Source organism: Pelodiscus sinensis, chromosome 5 (genome assembly GCF_052426305.1).
Source record: "Pelodiscus sinensis isolate ZL-2025 chromosome 5, ASM5242630v1, whole genome shotgun sequence".
Classification (NCBI taxonomy): Eukaryota; Metazoa; Chordata; order Testudines; family Trionychidae; genus Pelodiscus; species Pelodiscus sinensis.
Window position 1 is genome coordinate 126,999,511 of NC_143056.1, and position 13,834 is coordinate 127,013,344.

Here is a 13,834-nt window from a genome sequence, read left to right on the forward strand (position 1 = left end):
AGGCAGCCTCCTCAGCTCCCCGGCTGGTTTCCCCATAGGCAGCGCCATTTCCCTGTGTCCTTCCAAGCGGCCTCCCCACCTGTTGCAGTCCCAGCCCATGCCCCCTCCAGAGGACCCAGCTGGGGGAAGCTGCTGCAAGTGTCTGTTGATTAACTAGGCTTATCTCGGAGGAGTTCTGCTACTGCATGGTTACCTTCCCTTCCCCCCTCCCCACCTGCCGCCATTATCCTCCCTCACACCCACCTCCCAATCCTAGAACAATCAGCCTGGAGTGGGGCTGGAGGCAGGGCAGTCCCTATGGCCCAGGGCAACACCCTCCACTCTAGGCCCTGTCTCACCTCTGCTCTGCTCCAGTACATCCCTTCCCCCCCCCCCACCCAGCAGCCCAGTCCCTGCTCTGCCCCCTCTTGGCTCCATTGCACCCTTCCCTGAAGTCCCCTCCTCCAAGAGATGCAAGCTGCAGGATTACTTGCGGGGGCTGGCACAGTGGGGGTGGGTTTATGCACTCCCTGTGGCAGGAGCCCTGGGAAATGGAGCAACACAGCAGCCTGCTCCTCTCTGCCATCTCCCAGCCAGATCCCTCTGCTTCCCCAGCCTGCTATGCTCCTGAGCCCCATTTGCTTGGGGGGGGGGGGGAGCAGGCTGTGACCGGAGCACTGTTTCCCGCTGCCACAGTGAAGCGGAGCGACCCAGCTAGGAGATAGCTGGGCAGAGCAGGCGGCTGTGTCGCTCCACTTCCCATGGATTCCCATTGCAGTCAGGAGTGAGGAGGGGCCCAGTCCCCACTGCTACCCTGCACCAGGCCCCCACGTATTGCCCCAGACTACTACAGACCATGTGGCTGCTATCATGATGGGGACCACCCTTAGGGTTGCCAGATGGTTGAACCCAAAATTACCCCCCCCCCCCCAAAAAGAAACACTAGGAAAAAATTCTGTTGAAAAAAGGGGGGGGGGAACCAAAGTTGTTAAAAAAAAAATAAAACAGCACGTCCCCTTTAAGAGTGAGTGTAGGGATAGGAACAGGGAGAGGTTGAGCACTAAGACCCAGGGGTGGCAGTGCTTCCCCTTGGTCTTTTTGCCAGCAGCCATTTTCTACCAACAGTCTTGTGGAACCAGGTAAACATGGGGTCTGGGGGCAGGAGTCTGGGGGTGCTGGGGGAGGGGCAAGCTGGGCACTGAGTGTTTGTAGCATTGCTAGGTGCCCAGCATTATTGCCTCCTGGCCGGGGGGGGAAAGAAAAATCAGAAAATACCGGACATCTCAGGTGTCCGGTATTTTCTGAATTTTTTTTACCAGATAGGAGGCAAAAATACCGGACTGTCCGGGTAAATACCAGACACCTGGCAACCTTAACCACCCTATCCATAGGATGGTTGGAGCAGCCCCTATAGGGACCCTCAAAATGTGGGATTGTTGGGGCAGCCCCACATACAATTCACTGCCGCGGTAACAGTGTAGGAGAAAGACATCAACTCCTACCGTCACTGCCAGCAAGTACCACCTAGGATAGACTTCAAGGCCAGAAGGGACCACTGTGATTAGCTAGGCTGACTGCCTGCTTAGCACAGGCCACGGGACCACCCTGAATTTGTTACGGTTTGAATTAGCGCAGATCATAGAACCACAGAACTGGGCGGGGATCCCCCCGCAAGGATCCTTGTCACATTACCGAATTGGAGGGAAGCAGCCAGATCGCTGCTGCACCCCTAGGTGGGGGTGTTGGCCCCAGAAATTGCTATAAAAGGGAGCCATGTGGGGTATTGAATGGGAGCTTATTGTTTGCTGACCTTAGGTACGCTATTTATGTGAGTGTATAATGTCTGTGTGTATAGGTAGGAATCTGTAATCTGTGTGGAAGTTGAATATTTCTCTGAATGTGGTTAAGCATTGCTATGGACAGGCTGATTAGCCAGGCCCTGTGGGACAATGGCACTTGATGGGCCAAGGACACACCTAAAGAATGGGGGCTGTCACCTGAGAGCAGCCAGCAGGAAACACAGAGATTGGCCTCTGACCAGGTGACCTGCTGCATACAAGAAGAGGCCAGGAAGGAGGTATAAAGAGGCCATGTGGTCAATGCCATTTTGTTCTCAGCTCAGCACTTCATCCCAGAGGCAGCAGTGCAGGGATCGAAGAGCCCGGAAGACCTGTGAACCCATCCTGATGCTAGGATGTGCAACAAGGACTTTTAAACCAGCAGCTGTAACATCTCTGCTAGAGCCTGCATCAAGGACTGGGAGATTCGGTGCATGTAACGTACTATTCTTTAACAACCTGACTCTCATGCTTTTCTTTCTTGTGATAATAAACCTTTAGTTTTAGATTCTAAAGGATTGGCCCAGCGTGATTTGCGGGTAAGATCCAGAGGGTAAATTGACCAGGGATCTATGGCTGGTTTCTTGGAACCAGACAGAACTTGTTCGGGGTAGGTGGGATTGGGTGCTAGGACCCCCCCACCTGTGTATGAGGCCCGGGGCCATCTGGGGCACGGATATTGCTGGGGTGTCGGAGGGGTTTTGCTCGTGAGGCTTCAGGCAGGCAGCTGAAGTGCTCTGTGAGACTGGTTTGTGGCCTATTTGGAGAGGTCACCAGTCTGGGGGCTGTAAGGAGCCCCGGATTTGAGCTGGCTATCCAGCCTTTGTTTGAAAACATCCAGGGAAGGAGATTCTACAAGCTCCTTGGACAGCTTATTCCATTGTCCTCCTGTTCTTACAGCTGGGTAGTTTTTGCCAGAGATTTCATCGACCCCAACACAGATTTCATTTGAACTGCTGCCTCTTGTCCTGCCCTCTGCGGCAACATTTCTCCATCATTTTTTTTTTAATTGCACCCATCCTTAGGAAAAGCTGCCAATCTTGATTTAAACACAAGACTCCATCGAATGAGTCTCCACCGGAGCCCTGGGCAAGGTGTCCCCATGGCTAGTCACTCTTATTGCTTTATTTTTTTTAAAATCGCATCTTCTTTCTAAGCTGAATTGGTCTAGCTTCAGCTTCCACCTATGGGATCTTGCTAGAGTCTGTTTGCTAGGATGAAAAAGCCCTTAAGTTTGGAGTTTAAGTCCACCTCTCCTAATTTTTTCTGTGCCTTAATGTAACCCTAATGCCCCTGCACATGGGAAGGGACTGAACCATGGCCTCTTACTCTCAACACAGGAACTTCTACTTTCTCTTAGCCAAAGCCAACAGAAGCTCTAGCTGGCCAAGCCACCAGTAGAGGGGGACAGAGTGCTACACAGAGCAGATCGTACAGTACTAAGATAAAATTAAAAAACAACAGATGGTCTGGTAGCACTTTATAGACTAACAAAACATGTCGATGGGATCATGAGCTTTCCTGGGCACAACCCACTTCTTCAGATGACTGGAGTTTGTCTGAAACAGACAAACTCCAATGAGTCCTGAGGAACCTTTAATGCTAAATAGATTGATCTGCTCCTGTTCGTCCCTCTAAAGCACAGAAGTACCATTTCAGATTATGTTAGGGGGGCAACTTTAATTATGATTCCAGAAGTTATCTAGGCACCTGAAAATGCTAGGTGGGTGTTTTTTTGGTAGGTAACTTATAAGTTAGTTGTTAGGAGCACTTTGTCAAACACCTTTATTTTAACATGTATTTAATTCTCTTTTTAAGCCCAGTGATCTCCAATACAAACATGTTCTCACAACTTACGTCAAGTCACTGAAGGGATATTGGTGAGATTTTGCATTTTAATATCTCCTTGCTTTGTTACAAACACTTGAATACAACCAATCAAAATACTTGTAGAAAAGCGTGGATGACTTTCTATCACTTTTTTGCAATTCTCCAAGCTTGGAACAGATCATTTAACTTTGGAAGCACCCTACTAGAGTAAGGCCCTGTGAATTTATACTGCAGCTGCCTGGGGATTAAGGGGTGTTCATTACCTCACTACAAATAATAGGCTAGAAACAGATCTTTCACAGGAGTGAAAGTGACACCTGCAAGTCACTTTTACTGGATTGCCAGCCCCAAGTGTTCAAATATCATGAATCAGACTCACCAAAAAAAAGCCATGACCTTGGCTTTACATTCAGGAGATTATATAAAAATAGATCGGACGTTTTTATTTGCCTTTTGCTTTTCAAACCTTTAGGTGCACTGGGGTCACATTTTGAAATGTTCTCCATGGGCACAAGGACTAGATGCCAGCCTTTATTTTCTAAGGAGGGCAGGGGGAGGAGTCACAGATCCACTTGACACCAGGAGCTGAGGCTTTAAGGAAAACAGTTATGAAACTTGTGACAAATTTACGAGGCTTGTTCTGGAATTGGCCTGGATAAAGCCGAACCCCTAAGAACATGAGGCATAAACACTTACCTTGATCTTTAGGACACTTTCCGATTCCTCCATTTTCTCAAACTCAGAACATAAAGGTTTTTGGTTACAATGTGAAATTGCACAGTAACTCTTGCTTTACCACCCAGCCTGGGACAGAACTGCCACCCCTTGGCAGTTAAGTGATCGCCTCTCATCTGATGCCCATTCTCCAGCCTACCTGACCTCTATGCTGCTTTACATGCTGTCAGCCATCATATCCTGCCCAGCCTCTGGGGACTATTTTCTAGAGTCTGCAAGAACTGGGTTTTGCTCCCATATACCTGTTCCCCTCACCTGCCAAGCATGCAGCACAGAGATGGGGCTAGCTCCCTAATCCAGCTGACCAACCTGATAGAACTCGGTTCTACTTTTCCTATGGATGTCCTGTTTGAGGTCAGGCCAGTGCCTTAGGGTCACAGTTGCAAAGGTTTTAGGCACCCAAGGATGCAGCAAGGGGTTTACAAAGCACCCAGCCTTCTAGCCGCTTTCAAAAACCTTGCTAAGTGCCTAAGTGCCTTTGAAAATCTGGGCTTAGAAACAGATAGGAGCAGTAATTAGACAACAGCGAAGATTTGTCTCATGGTGACTAAGCCTTAGGAAGCCTACCACAAAAAACAAACAAACAAACAAAAAAACAACCATAGTGTTGTGTCCTTAGACAAGGCAGGTCTGTGAACCCAAGAACCATTCCCGCCCATCCTGCTTGGGACAAAATGTCAAAGATGGGGATGAAGGGTTAGTTGTTTTTTTCACTGCACACCCCAACCCTGTGAGCTACAGACAGGTGCTGAGATACCACAACAGCTCTTTCTCTAACTTTCAGCCCCAGTGGGCAGGAGACCATTCTGCTAAACAGCTGCCTTAAATCCACAGCCCCCGCCCCCGGGTTATGAAACAGGAGATCGGCCTTTGAACCGCAAGGAAGCTGCACTGGGAGCATCACAGCCACAGGCTGGCAGGCAGACCTACTGCCACACGCAGCATCTGTACAGGCGCTGGGGTTTCCCAGGCAGGTTGCAAAGAAGTGAAGCTGCGTAGGCAGCCTGCCAGCAGATAAGCCACTGAGCAGGTGCCCAGAATCTTTTTAGCAGAAAGCACCAGGCTCGGCTTTCCCAGACATAGAGTACTAAGGTCAGAGGATCAGCAGGACCTGGCTCTGCCCCACAGCAACCCTTCCGTGAGCACAGAGCTGGAAGTCCCACAGCTGGAGGACCAGCTGAGCAAACAGCTCAGTTTGCTCCTAGCCCTCCAGATTTTGCATGAAGCATTTTGAGCCCACACACCAGTGACTAAGAGGAGCAAAGCCCAGCCTACAGGAGCACCCATCCTATTCTCCCTCATGAGGAGCAGCTGCCCCCACTGGCCGGTTTTATACCTGGGGAAGCAGCACACAGGTGTCTGCCATTCCACCATTACCAGCATCAGTCACAGGGCCACTCCCACCCAGTGTTCCCTCTAATCTTTTCCGTCCATGTGTGGAATTATTTTTTTCTGTGCACTGAGGTAGGTGTGGATGTGCACCACCAGTGGAAACAAAAAACCCAGCTGTAGGCGCTCTGCTAATCAGCTGGGCGGCACTGGAATCTCTCCTGAGTGGCCGCTCAAGCGCCCAGCTTACAGGGTACACGGCTCCCACCCTCTGCAGCTTTGACAGGGCCAGCTTGGACCAGGAGGGATCTAGTTAGCCAGCCTGTCAATACCCCCAGCCTTTGTTGTCAGCTCCCAGAGGTGGTAACTTGCCACGCTCCCACACCCACTCATTTTGCTAGGAGACGTTATATCTGCTCACAACCCCTCTGCGATAAGACAGTTTTTTGAAAAATGGCAGCCCACTGTTTCCCTGTATTCCCCTCCCCGCCCCTACCACACACACATATCAGTGCATGGGGATGAAAACCCTCACCGGCAGGCAAAGACCTCCTAGATAAGGCTCTCCTAGTGCTGTGCACAGATGGAAGAACTAACTTCCCACACCACCTGTGGTAAGAGAGGAAGGGATGCTCACCTCCGTTGGATTGATGGGAAACTGAGGCACGAGGTGATCGAGGGCTAATTTTTCAAGCACCCATTAGTTGTGGGTGGCTAATTTGAAACTCCTAGGGCTTGCCATTCAGAGATGCTAAGCAGTCCGGACTTCAGTTTAAATAAGTGGATTTGTGGTCCACAGAACTGCCCATCCCTTACTATTCTATACCCCGTGCTCATCAGACCTGACCCTACCCCCTGGGATCCCTTCCATGCTCAGCTCTGGGGATCCCAGCTCACGGTCCCATCCCCACTGCTCTGCTGAGCCCCCTCAATCCCAAACTCAATACTCTGGAATCCTAGCCCAGGTCCCTTCCCTCCCACTGTTCTACTGATACCCACCAACTACAACCCCACACCCCTGCTAGCCCAGCCCTGAACACCCCACTACAGCTCTGCTCATGCCCCTCAGTCCCAACTGTTGTTAGTCAAGCAGGGTCAGCATTTACTGCCGAGGTGTCCTCACAGGTCTCTGGCTCCGTGGATGATGATGATAACCAGAAGGCAGCTTGTGTGTGTGCTCCATGATGTGAGCCGTATGGACTTGTGCATTTAGTCTCCACAGCAGACCCCAAAAGAGCCCCGGAAGACCACAAACCAGATAAGGATCGAAGGTGCCCGGTCAGGTTTATTGTTAAGCAAAGTACAGGAGTAGTTGTCAGTAGACTCTACCGAACCACTACGCGTACGTACCTCAGAACAATGGAATGAATCCATCAGTGGGACATTTCTGCTGCCCCCTAGATCATCCAAAGCCTGACCCCCAAGACACCACTTCATATACCAGGACTAACAACTTACACTGCTGACATTGCCAGGTTACTGCCCTCTGCCTCTAATGAGGTACCCCCCGTCGCCCTGCACCTCATGATCTGGTTAGAACATCTCTATCCACCATGCTGTCAGTTTAGACTTTTTCTGAACCTGGGTCTGTATCTGTGGGGAGTGTGGGTACCAAGGTCCTTTTGAAGGAGATGCTGGTACCAAGTGCTTTCCACTTATGACCAGTACCCATGACTGTTCTACACCTGGGCTTATTACCAGTTAGTGTTTTACATACTCACTCCTGTTGGAGCCAAGTTTTGTGAGCAGGGGCCTACTTCTTGAGCACAACTTAGCTTTGCTTTATGTTCCCCATGTTTTATCTGTTGTTAGCTGGCCTCAGACCAGGCCTGTGCTACATGGGCGTATGTTTTAAGCCTTCATCTTACTACACCAACCTACAGCCAGGTCCACCTGCACTCACTGACTTGGGAACCCAGGAAGGGAAGTAACCCCCCTTTTCCTCCTTGGGTTACTCAGGAGCAGGTCACGCTCATAGGTGTTCCTGGGCACCTGATGGTTTTAACATAAAAGGAGATCCTTAGTACCCCAGTGGTGATGTTTAGTTGGGTAAAATCCCTATCTACCCCCTTGCTGCAGTCGCTTGCTCATAAAGAACATACAATGGCAGTGCCTCCACCTGGCTGGCCCTGTGTACACTTAATGGTGTGCCTTGGGAGCTTCCAGGAATAAAATTATTCCAGCAATAATCTGTATCTAACTCCAGAACAACAGCTACAAATCATATACATCTAATAGATTACATTACAATGGAAAACCTTTACTTAACAATGTAAAGAAACAGGATTTAACAGATTACCAGTGAATACCATTAACAAACACAGAATTAATAGGAAACTTATCTATCTGGCCTTTGCACTACCACCATTTATCATACTCTAGAGCATGCACTCCTAGAACTCACAGTACCATACATTTGTTTGCGTGGACGCCCTTGAAGATCTTGCAGCTTAAGGGGATGATTCTAGTCTCCTTCTGTGTGCTGGATGCAGAGTAGCTTCTAGCCACGGGTACAGCCAAAGGGCAATCAGAAGCAGCCTGCTATTTCCAGTCCCAAAGATTCTTAGTGCAAGGCTGTAGCTGCAGCCTAAGAGCTCCTGGAATGGATCAAACTCTTCCAAGGCAGCCTGGCTCCTTTTTTTCAAAAAGCAAAGGGAAGAGTCCCCAGACTGCTGGGCCTACACCTGGGAAGAGTCAGATCCCAAAACAAAAGTCACTTCCTACTTTCCTCCAGACAAAGGGTTGGGCGTGTGGGAGCAGGCTCAGGGCAGGAGGTGGGGGATGCAGAGTCTGGGGAAGAGTTAGGATGTGAGAGGGGCTCAGGGCTGGAGCAGGTAGTTGGGGTGCAGGGCAATTACCGGGGTAACTTGCTTTGGTGGCACAGGCCCTGTGCTCACCTGCAGGCACCGCCCCATGCGGCTCCCATTGGCCATGATTCCTGACCAATGGGAGCTGCAGTGACAGGTGAGGGACATGTGTGGATGGAGTTCCCAGTACTTCCCACCAGGGCAGGGGGACAGCAGCATGCAGAGCTGCACTGCTGCTCCCTCCCTGTCCCACCAGGGATGGCCAGAATATAAGGTCTTTGGTGGCTGCAGTCCAGGGCCCTGGGCTAAGGGGCCCCCACAAAAGGTCTGTACTTCTGGTGGCCTGGAGACTTTTTTGCATGGCCCTCCTTAGCCCTGGGTTGCAACCCCTAAGACCCCTGCATGAATCCAGTCCCGCTGCTGGGCATTACTCAATGTTTGCTACCCGGAAGTAGCATAGTGAGGCAAGCCAACAAAGGAGGGCAGAGCAACCTGGTGCCTCCGCCTCCTTCCAGCTGATAAATACCAGGTCCCAAGCCAGGTCCCAGCACAGCCAGGGAGCAACTGCAGACAGAGGAAGGATGAAGTCTTTGGTGATCACACTAGCCGGGCTCCTGCTCTTGTACCTTGCCCCTGGGGGGCTGTGCGGTGGCTGTGGTGAGTCAAGTGGCCTGTGCCACGTACCCCTCCCCTGGGTGGTGTGGCTTCTGGGTGGCAGTGGAGTAAGCCCTCCGCAGGGCGTTGATAATCCTCCCTCTGCCGAGCTCTTCAGGTGCATGGGGAAATTGAGGCACGGGGCAGTGGTGATTCAGCGCAGGGGTTAACCCAGGAGTCTGGATTCTCCCTCCCAGAGCCTGCTCCAGGGGATAGAGTTCCCCTTTTATAAAGCTAAATAGAATGAGCACCTTGAGTCTGTTGCTTAAGGCCGGGTTCTCTTCTCGGAACCCTCTCCAATTCATCAACGTCCCTCGTGAGCTGTGGACATCAGAACTGGACGTAGTAGTCCAATCACCAGAGCCGCATGCAGAGGTAAAATCATCTCTCCACTCCTCAAGATTCCCCTGTTCTACCTCTCTACACTTGTTCTTTTGGCCACAGCCAAAGACGGGGAGCAAAGTTCAGTTGATTACCCACAATTGTCTTCAGAGTTGCTGCTTTACAGAATGCTGTCCCTCATCCTCTAAGTATGGCCTCCGCCCTTTATTCCCAGATGTGTACAATTCATTTAGCCCTCTTAAATCCACATTATTTGCTCATGCCCTGTTTACCAAGTGATCCAGATTGCTCTATATGAGCCAGCTGTTGTCCTCATTTACCCCTTCCTGATATGTGTGTCAGCTATAAATGTTATCAGTGTTTTCTTGAATAAAAACTGTTAACTAGCAGACGCAAGAATCAGTCTCTATGGGATTCCTCTAGAAACACACCTGCTCACAGATATTTCATGTATAATTGAATTGTGAGACCTATCATTTCGCCAGCTTTTAATCCATTTAGTGCTTGCCATGTTATTTTACATGTCTAGTTTTTTTTTAAAGCAAAACGTCATGGGCCACCCAGCCAAATGCCTTAAAGAAGTCTAAGTATATTACATCAACCCTATTAACTTTAACAACCAAACTAGTAATCCAATAAAAAAGATATCATATTAGTTTGACAGGATCTATTTTACATAAACAACGGTGCAGTGTGGCTGTCACACAGACAGAGCGATGCCCTGGAAGCTGGTCCGTCTGGTTCAGCTGGGGATTCAGGAGGAGTTTCCCTTTTCTGCGCCTTGTCAGTGGTTGGACTACAATAGCCTTGTTTCCCCAGCCATCTAGGCCACGGCAGCCTCTCACTTCCTACCTTTCCTACTGCTCATCCCCAGGCTGGGAAATGTCACACATGGCACTCAGGAAAAGGGGGAGGGGAAGAGAGAGCGGGGATCAAGGATGCAGCTGTTACTGGGCCAGGACACAGGTGACCAGCAGCACGGGACCATGCCAGCCTGCGGCACTAGAGATGTGGTCCAGCATAGGGACTGTAGTCACACCCCATTTAGCCAGGTGTAAACAGCCTGGGCAGAGATTCTCAGGCTAGCGAAAATGCCAAGGAGGGATGGGGGCAGAGGGCAGAGTCTCTAGTCCAAGCCTGAACGTCCACACTGCTATGTTTGCCCCCACCCCAACCCCCATGTGCTGTGCAGATCTGCCCTGTGTCTCTTTGTGTCTCCGTTTCTCCATCTGTGCAATGTGGACAACAAAACTGCCCTGCCTCATTAGGGTCTTGTTAAGCACAGTGGTAGGGCCATCTAAAGTTCAGCATGGAGATGGGGTGGAGGCACATGTAGCAAAGTTGGCACAGGGACGAATATTTTTCCTGTTCCATGAGGATTTTCTATATTTAAAAAAAATAATCCTGTCCTGCCTGAAGTTAAAATGGCAAAAATCTCAAATGTGCTTGAACCGGGAAGGGAAAAATCCCAGAAAACAAAACCCACAGGATGAGTTAATCAACGTATTTCCTCTGGATCACTTCAAAATGCTTCAACTTCACACTCTCCCCTCTTTTCTTTCTGCGTAAATTTACTAAAATTTCTCAATTCTACTCAAAAGAAAAAAACTTTCCAATGTGGACGCTTTTCAACCACATATTTTTCACGGCAGGAGTTTCTTCCCACCCAACACTGCTTCCTCCTTAGTTCGGACACTGACTCAGCATGTTTTGGTGAAAAATGTTCATTTGAAAAATTCCATACCAGCTGTATGTTTAGTCCTGTGGCTAAACATCCAGTGGCTGGATGACTTAGTGATATAGGGGGCTGCTTTAGCTCCCAAACCACTGCTCCTTGGTCCTTAGCTCAGGCAGTAGCGAGCCACAGATCCAGAGGTCCTAGGTTCAAAGCCAGTAACCACCTGACCAAGAGGTTATGACCTGGTTTCTTTCTGACTTTGCTTCTTCCTCTTGCTCTCCCCTTGCACTCCTGGGCCCCCACCGCATTCCTGGTGGGATCTCTGGGTCTTCCTTGAGCTCCAAAGGGACTGGAGTGCCGCAGTTAGAGACTCACCCCTTCCAAGGTATAATTGGTGCTTGTCACCGTCTCTCTCTCCACACAGGTGCTCTGCCCACCTGCCACTCAGCCAATATCACTGTCACCTACACGGTTGTCGATGGCGTGAGCCAAACCTTCAGAGACTCCATCCGTGTCACCGTGCCACAGAACTCCTTCTTCTTCAATGTGATGGAGGCCGCTCGGGATAAAAACCCCAGCCAATTCAAGTATGTGCCCAGCACAGAGAGCAGGCTAGATGGTTGTATGGGGCTGCTAGAGCAAAAGACATGGAAACAAATGGAGGGGTCCCATGGAAGGGGGAGGGGGAAGTGCTGAGTCTCACTGAGTCCTGGGCTGCACGTCCGTGCGGTGTGGGGACAGAGTCGCCCACTTTCTAAATGCACAAAACCAAACACTCCTGCCCTGCCCCGTCCTTGAGGAGCTGCCCCTGCTCGCCCCATCCCCCTCCCTCCATCCCTCAGGCTCCCCCACCCTCACTCACTTTCACCAGACAGAGGGTTGCCGTGTGGGAGGGGATATGGTCTCTTTCTGGGGAGATGGGTGGGCTTCAGGGTCGGGCAGGGGATGAGGTGTTTGAGGTACAGGAGGGGGCTCTAGGTGAGAGGTGGGAAGGAGGGGGTCTGGGCTCCAGCTAGGATTGTGGGCTCTGGGGAGGGGTTGGGGAAGAGGAGTTTGGGGAGCAGAAGGGGATTCCGGAGTGGGGTAGGAGGCTTTGGTGTAGGAGGGGATGTGGTCTCTTTCGGGGGAGGGGCTCTTGGGTGAGGCCGGGGATGAGGTGTTTGAGGTACTGGGGGGCTCCAGGCTAGGGTGAAGGCTGTGGAGAGTGGGAGGGGGTCGGGCGCAGGGTGGTGGGTTCTTGGGTGGGGCTGGGAATGAGGTGTTTGAGGTTCAGAGGGGGCTCCAGGATGGGGTGAAGGCTGTGGAGAGCGGCGTGGGAGGGGGTGGAGCGCAGGTCGGTGGATTCTGGGGTGGAGCAGGGGAAACAAGACGGGATTCTGGGCTGGGGCAGGTGGTTGGGAGGCTGGAGGGAGTTCAGAGTCCCGGGCCTTAGCTTCAGCCCCCAGCTGAGCCACCAACCAAACGTTCAATGGCCCGGTGAGCAGGGCCAACCAGAGCCACCAGGGTCCCTTTCTCAGCAGGCGTGCCCATCGAAAATGATGCCTGGCAACCCTCATGGGGCGGGAGGGAAGCTGAGTCAGCAGTAACCAGGGCCTCTCTCTCTGTCTCCCTCTAGCTTCACGTACACACTGAGCGTGTGGGGTGCGTACATCACCTCTGTGCGGGGCCTGCAGGCTAGTAACGCCCAGAGCACCTACTGGAAGCTCCTGAGCGACAACGTCCCGCTGAAACTAGGTGGGACGGCTGGCAGAGAGCGGGGGGGAAGGCGGCATGTGATGGAGGAGGGGTCGTGGGGGTGGGGAGGTGGGAAAGAATGGGGGGGTGAGAGGTGTCAGGGAACGAGGGGTTGAGAACTGGGACACAGACTGACGCAGGGTGGGGTTGTCATGGCGCTGGGTGACCAGGGCTGAGGGGTCACTTACCCATTTGCCTCCCTTCCCTCTCCTCTTGTTCCAGGCGCTGGGTGCTACGCCGTCTCCCACGGTGAGAAGCTGGAGGTCAGGTTGTCCAAGTACTGAGCTCCTGCGCACTGAACAGCCTGCTCAGGAAAGTGCCGCTTGTCCCGGCCTTTCCCCTGCATGGATGCCGGGTTCAGCAGGCTCCTTGCTCCCCTGAGCGGGAATCTCCGGCTTGGTGGGATGGGCCCTGGGGAAGGCTGGGGCTTGTATCACGTCTCTGTGGCTGTTTCCCAAATGCTGCCTGTGTCTGTCCCTCAGGCCTAAAATAAAGCCCTTGCATGGACCCCGGCAAGTCTGACTTTCTCCCCGCGGCCGCTAAGGGGGGCTCCTGGGGAGGGATCAAGTGACAGCTGACGGGCTGATCCCACCTGGGGTGGTAGGGAGTTCGGAGTTGACCTAGGAGCTGGCCAGAGGAGGGTTGACTTGAAGCTGGTTGGAGAGTTATTGGAGGCAGAGACACTAGGAATGCAGGTAAAGGGGCCCCGGCCTGCACCCTACATCTGAAAAACAGCAGCATGGCTGGTCAGCGCGAGAGGAACCCCACCCCACCCCCACCCCATAGCTCACCTGGAGCCCCCCTTCACTCTATCGGGCTGGCCAATGGGGTACTGGGCTCACCATGGAGTCACCATCCCCTCCAGAGCCGTGGCTGTGCGGCACTCACCTGCCTCCCACCCATGGGTT

At 51.9% G+C, this 13,834-nt stretch overlaps 1 protein-coding gene across 1 annotated transcript; it reads left to right on the forward strand.

The window, feature by feature from the left end:
• The first annotated feature begins 9,056 nt into the window (after positions 1-9,056).
• LOC112546543 (transcobalamin-1-like) lies at positions 9,057-13,434 on the forward strand. Its single transcript, XM_025187083.3, has 4 exons — positions 9,057-9,175; positions 11,617-11,779; positions 12,808-12,926; positions 13,149-13,434. Exons 1-4 carry the CDS (start codon positions 9,100-9,102, stop codon positions 13,208-13,210), a joined length of 420 nt encoding a protein of 139 aa, XP_025042868.3. The 5' UTR covers positions 9,057-9,099; the 3' UTR covers positions 13,211-13,434.
• Positions 13,435-13,834: the final 400 nt, after the last annotated feature.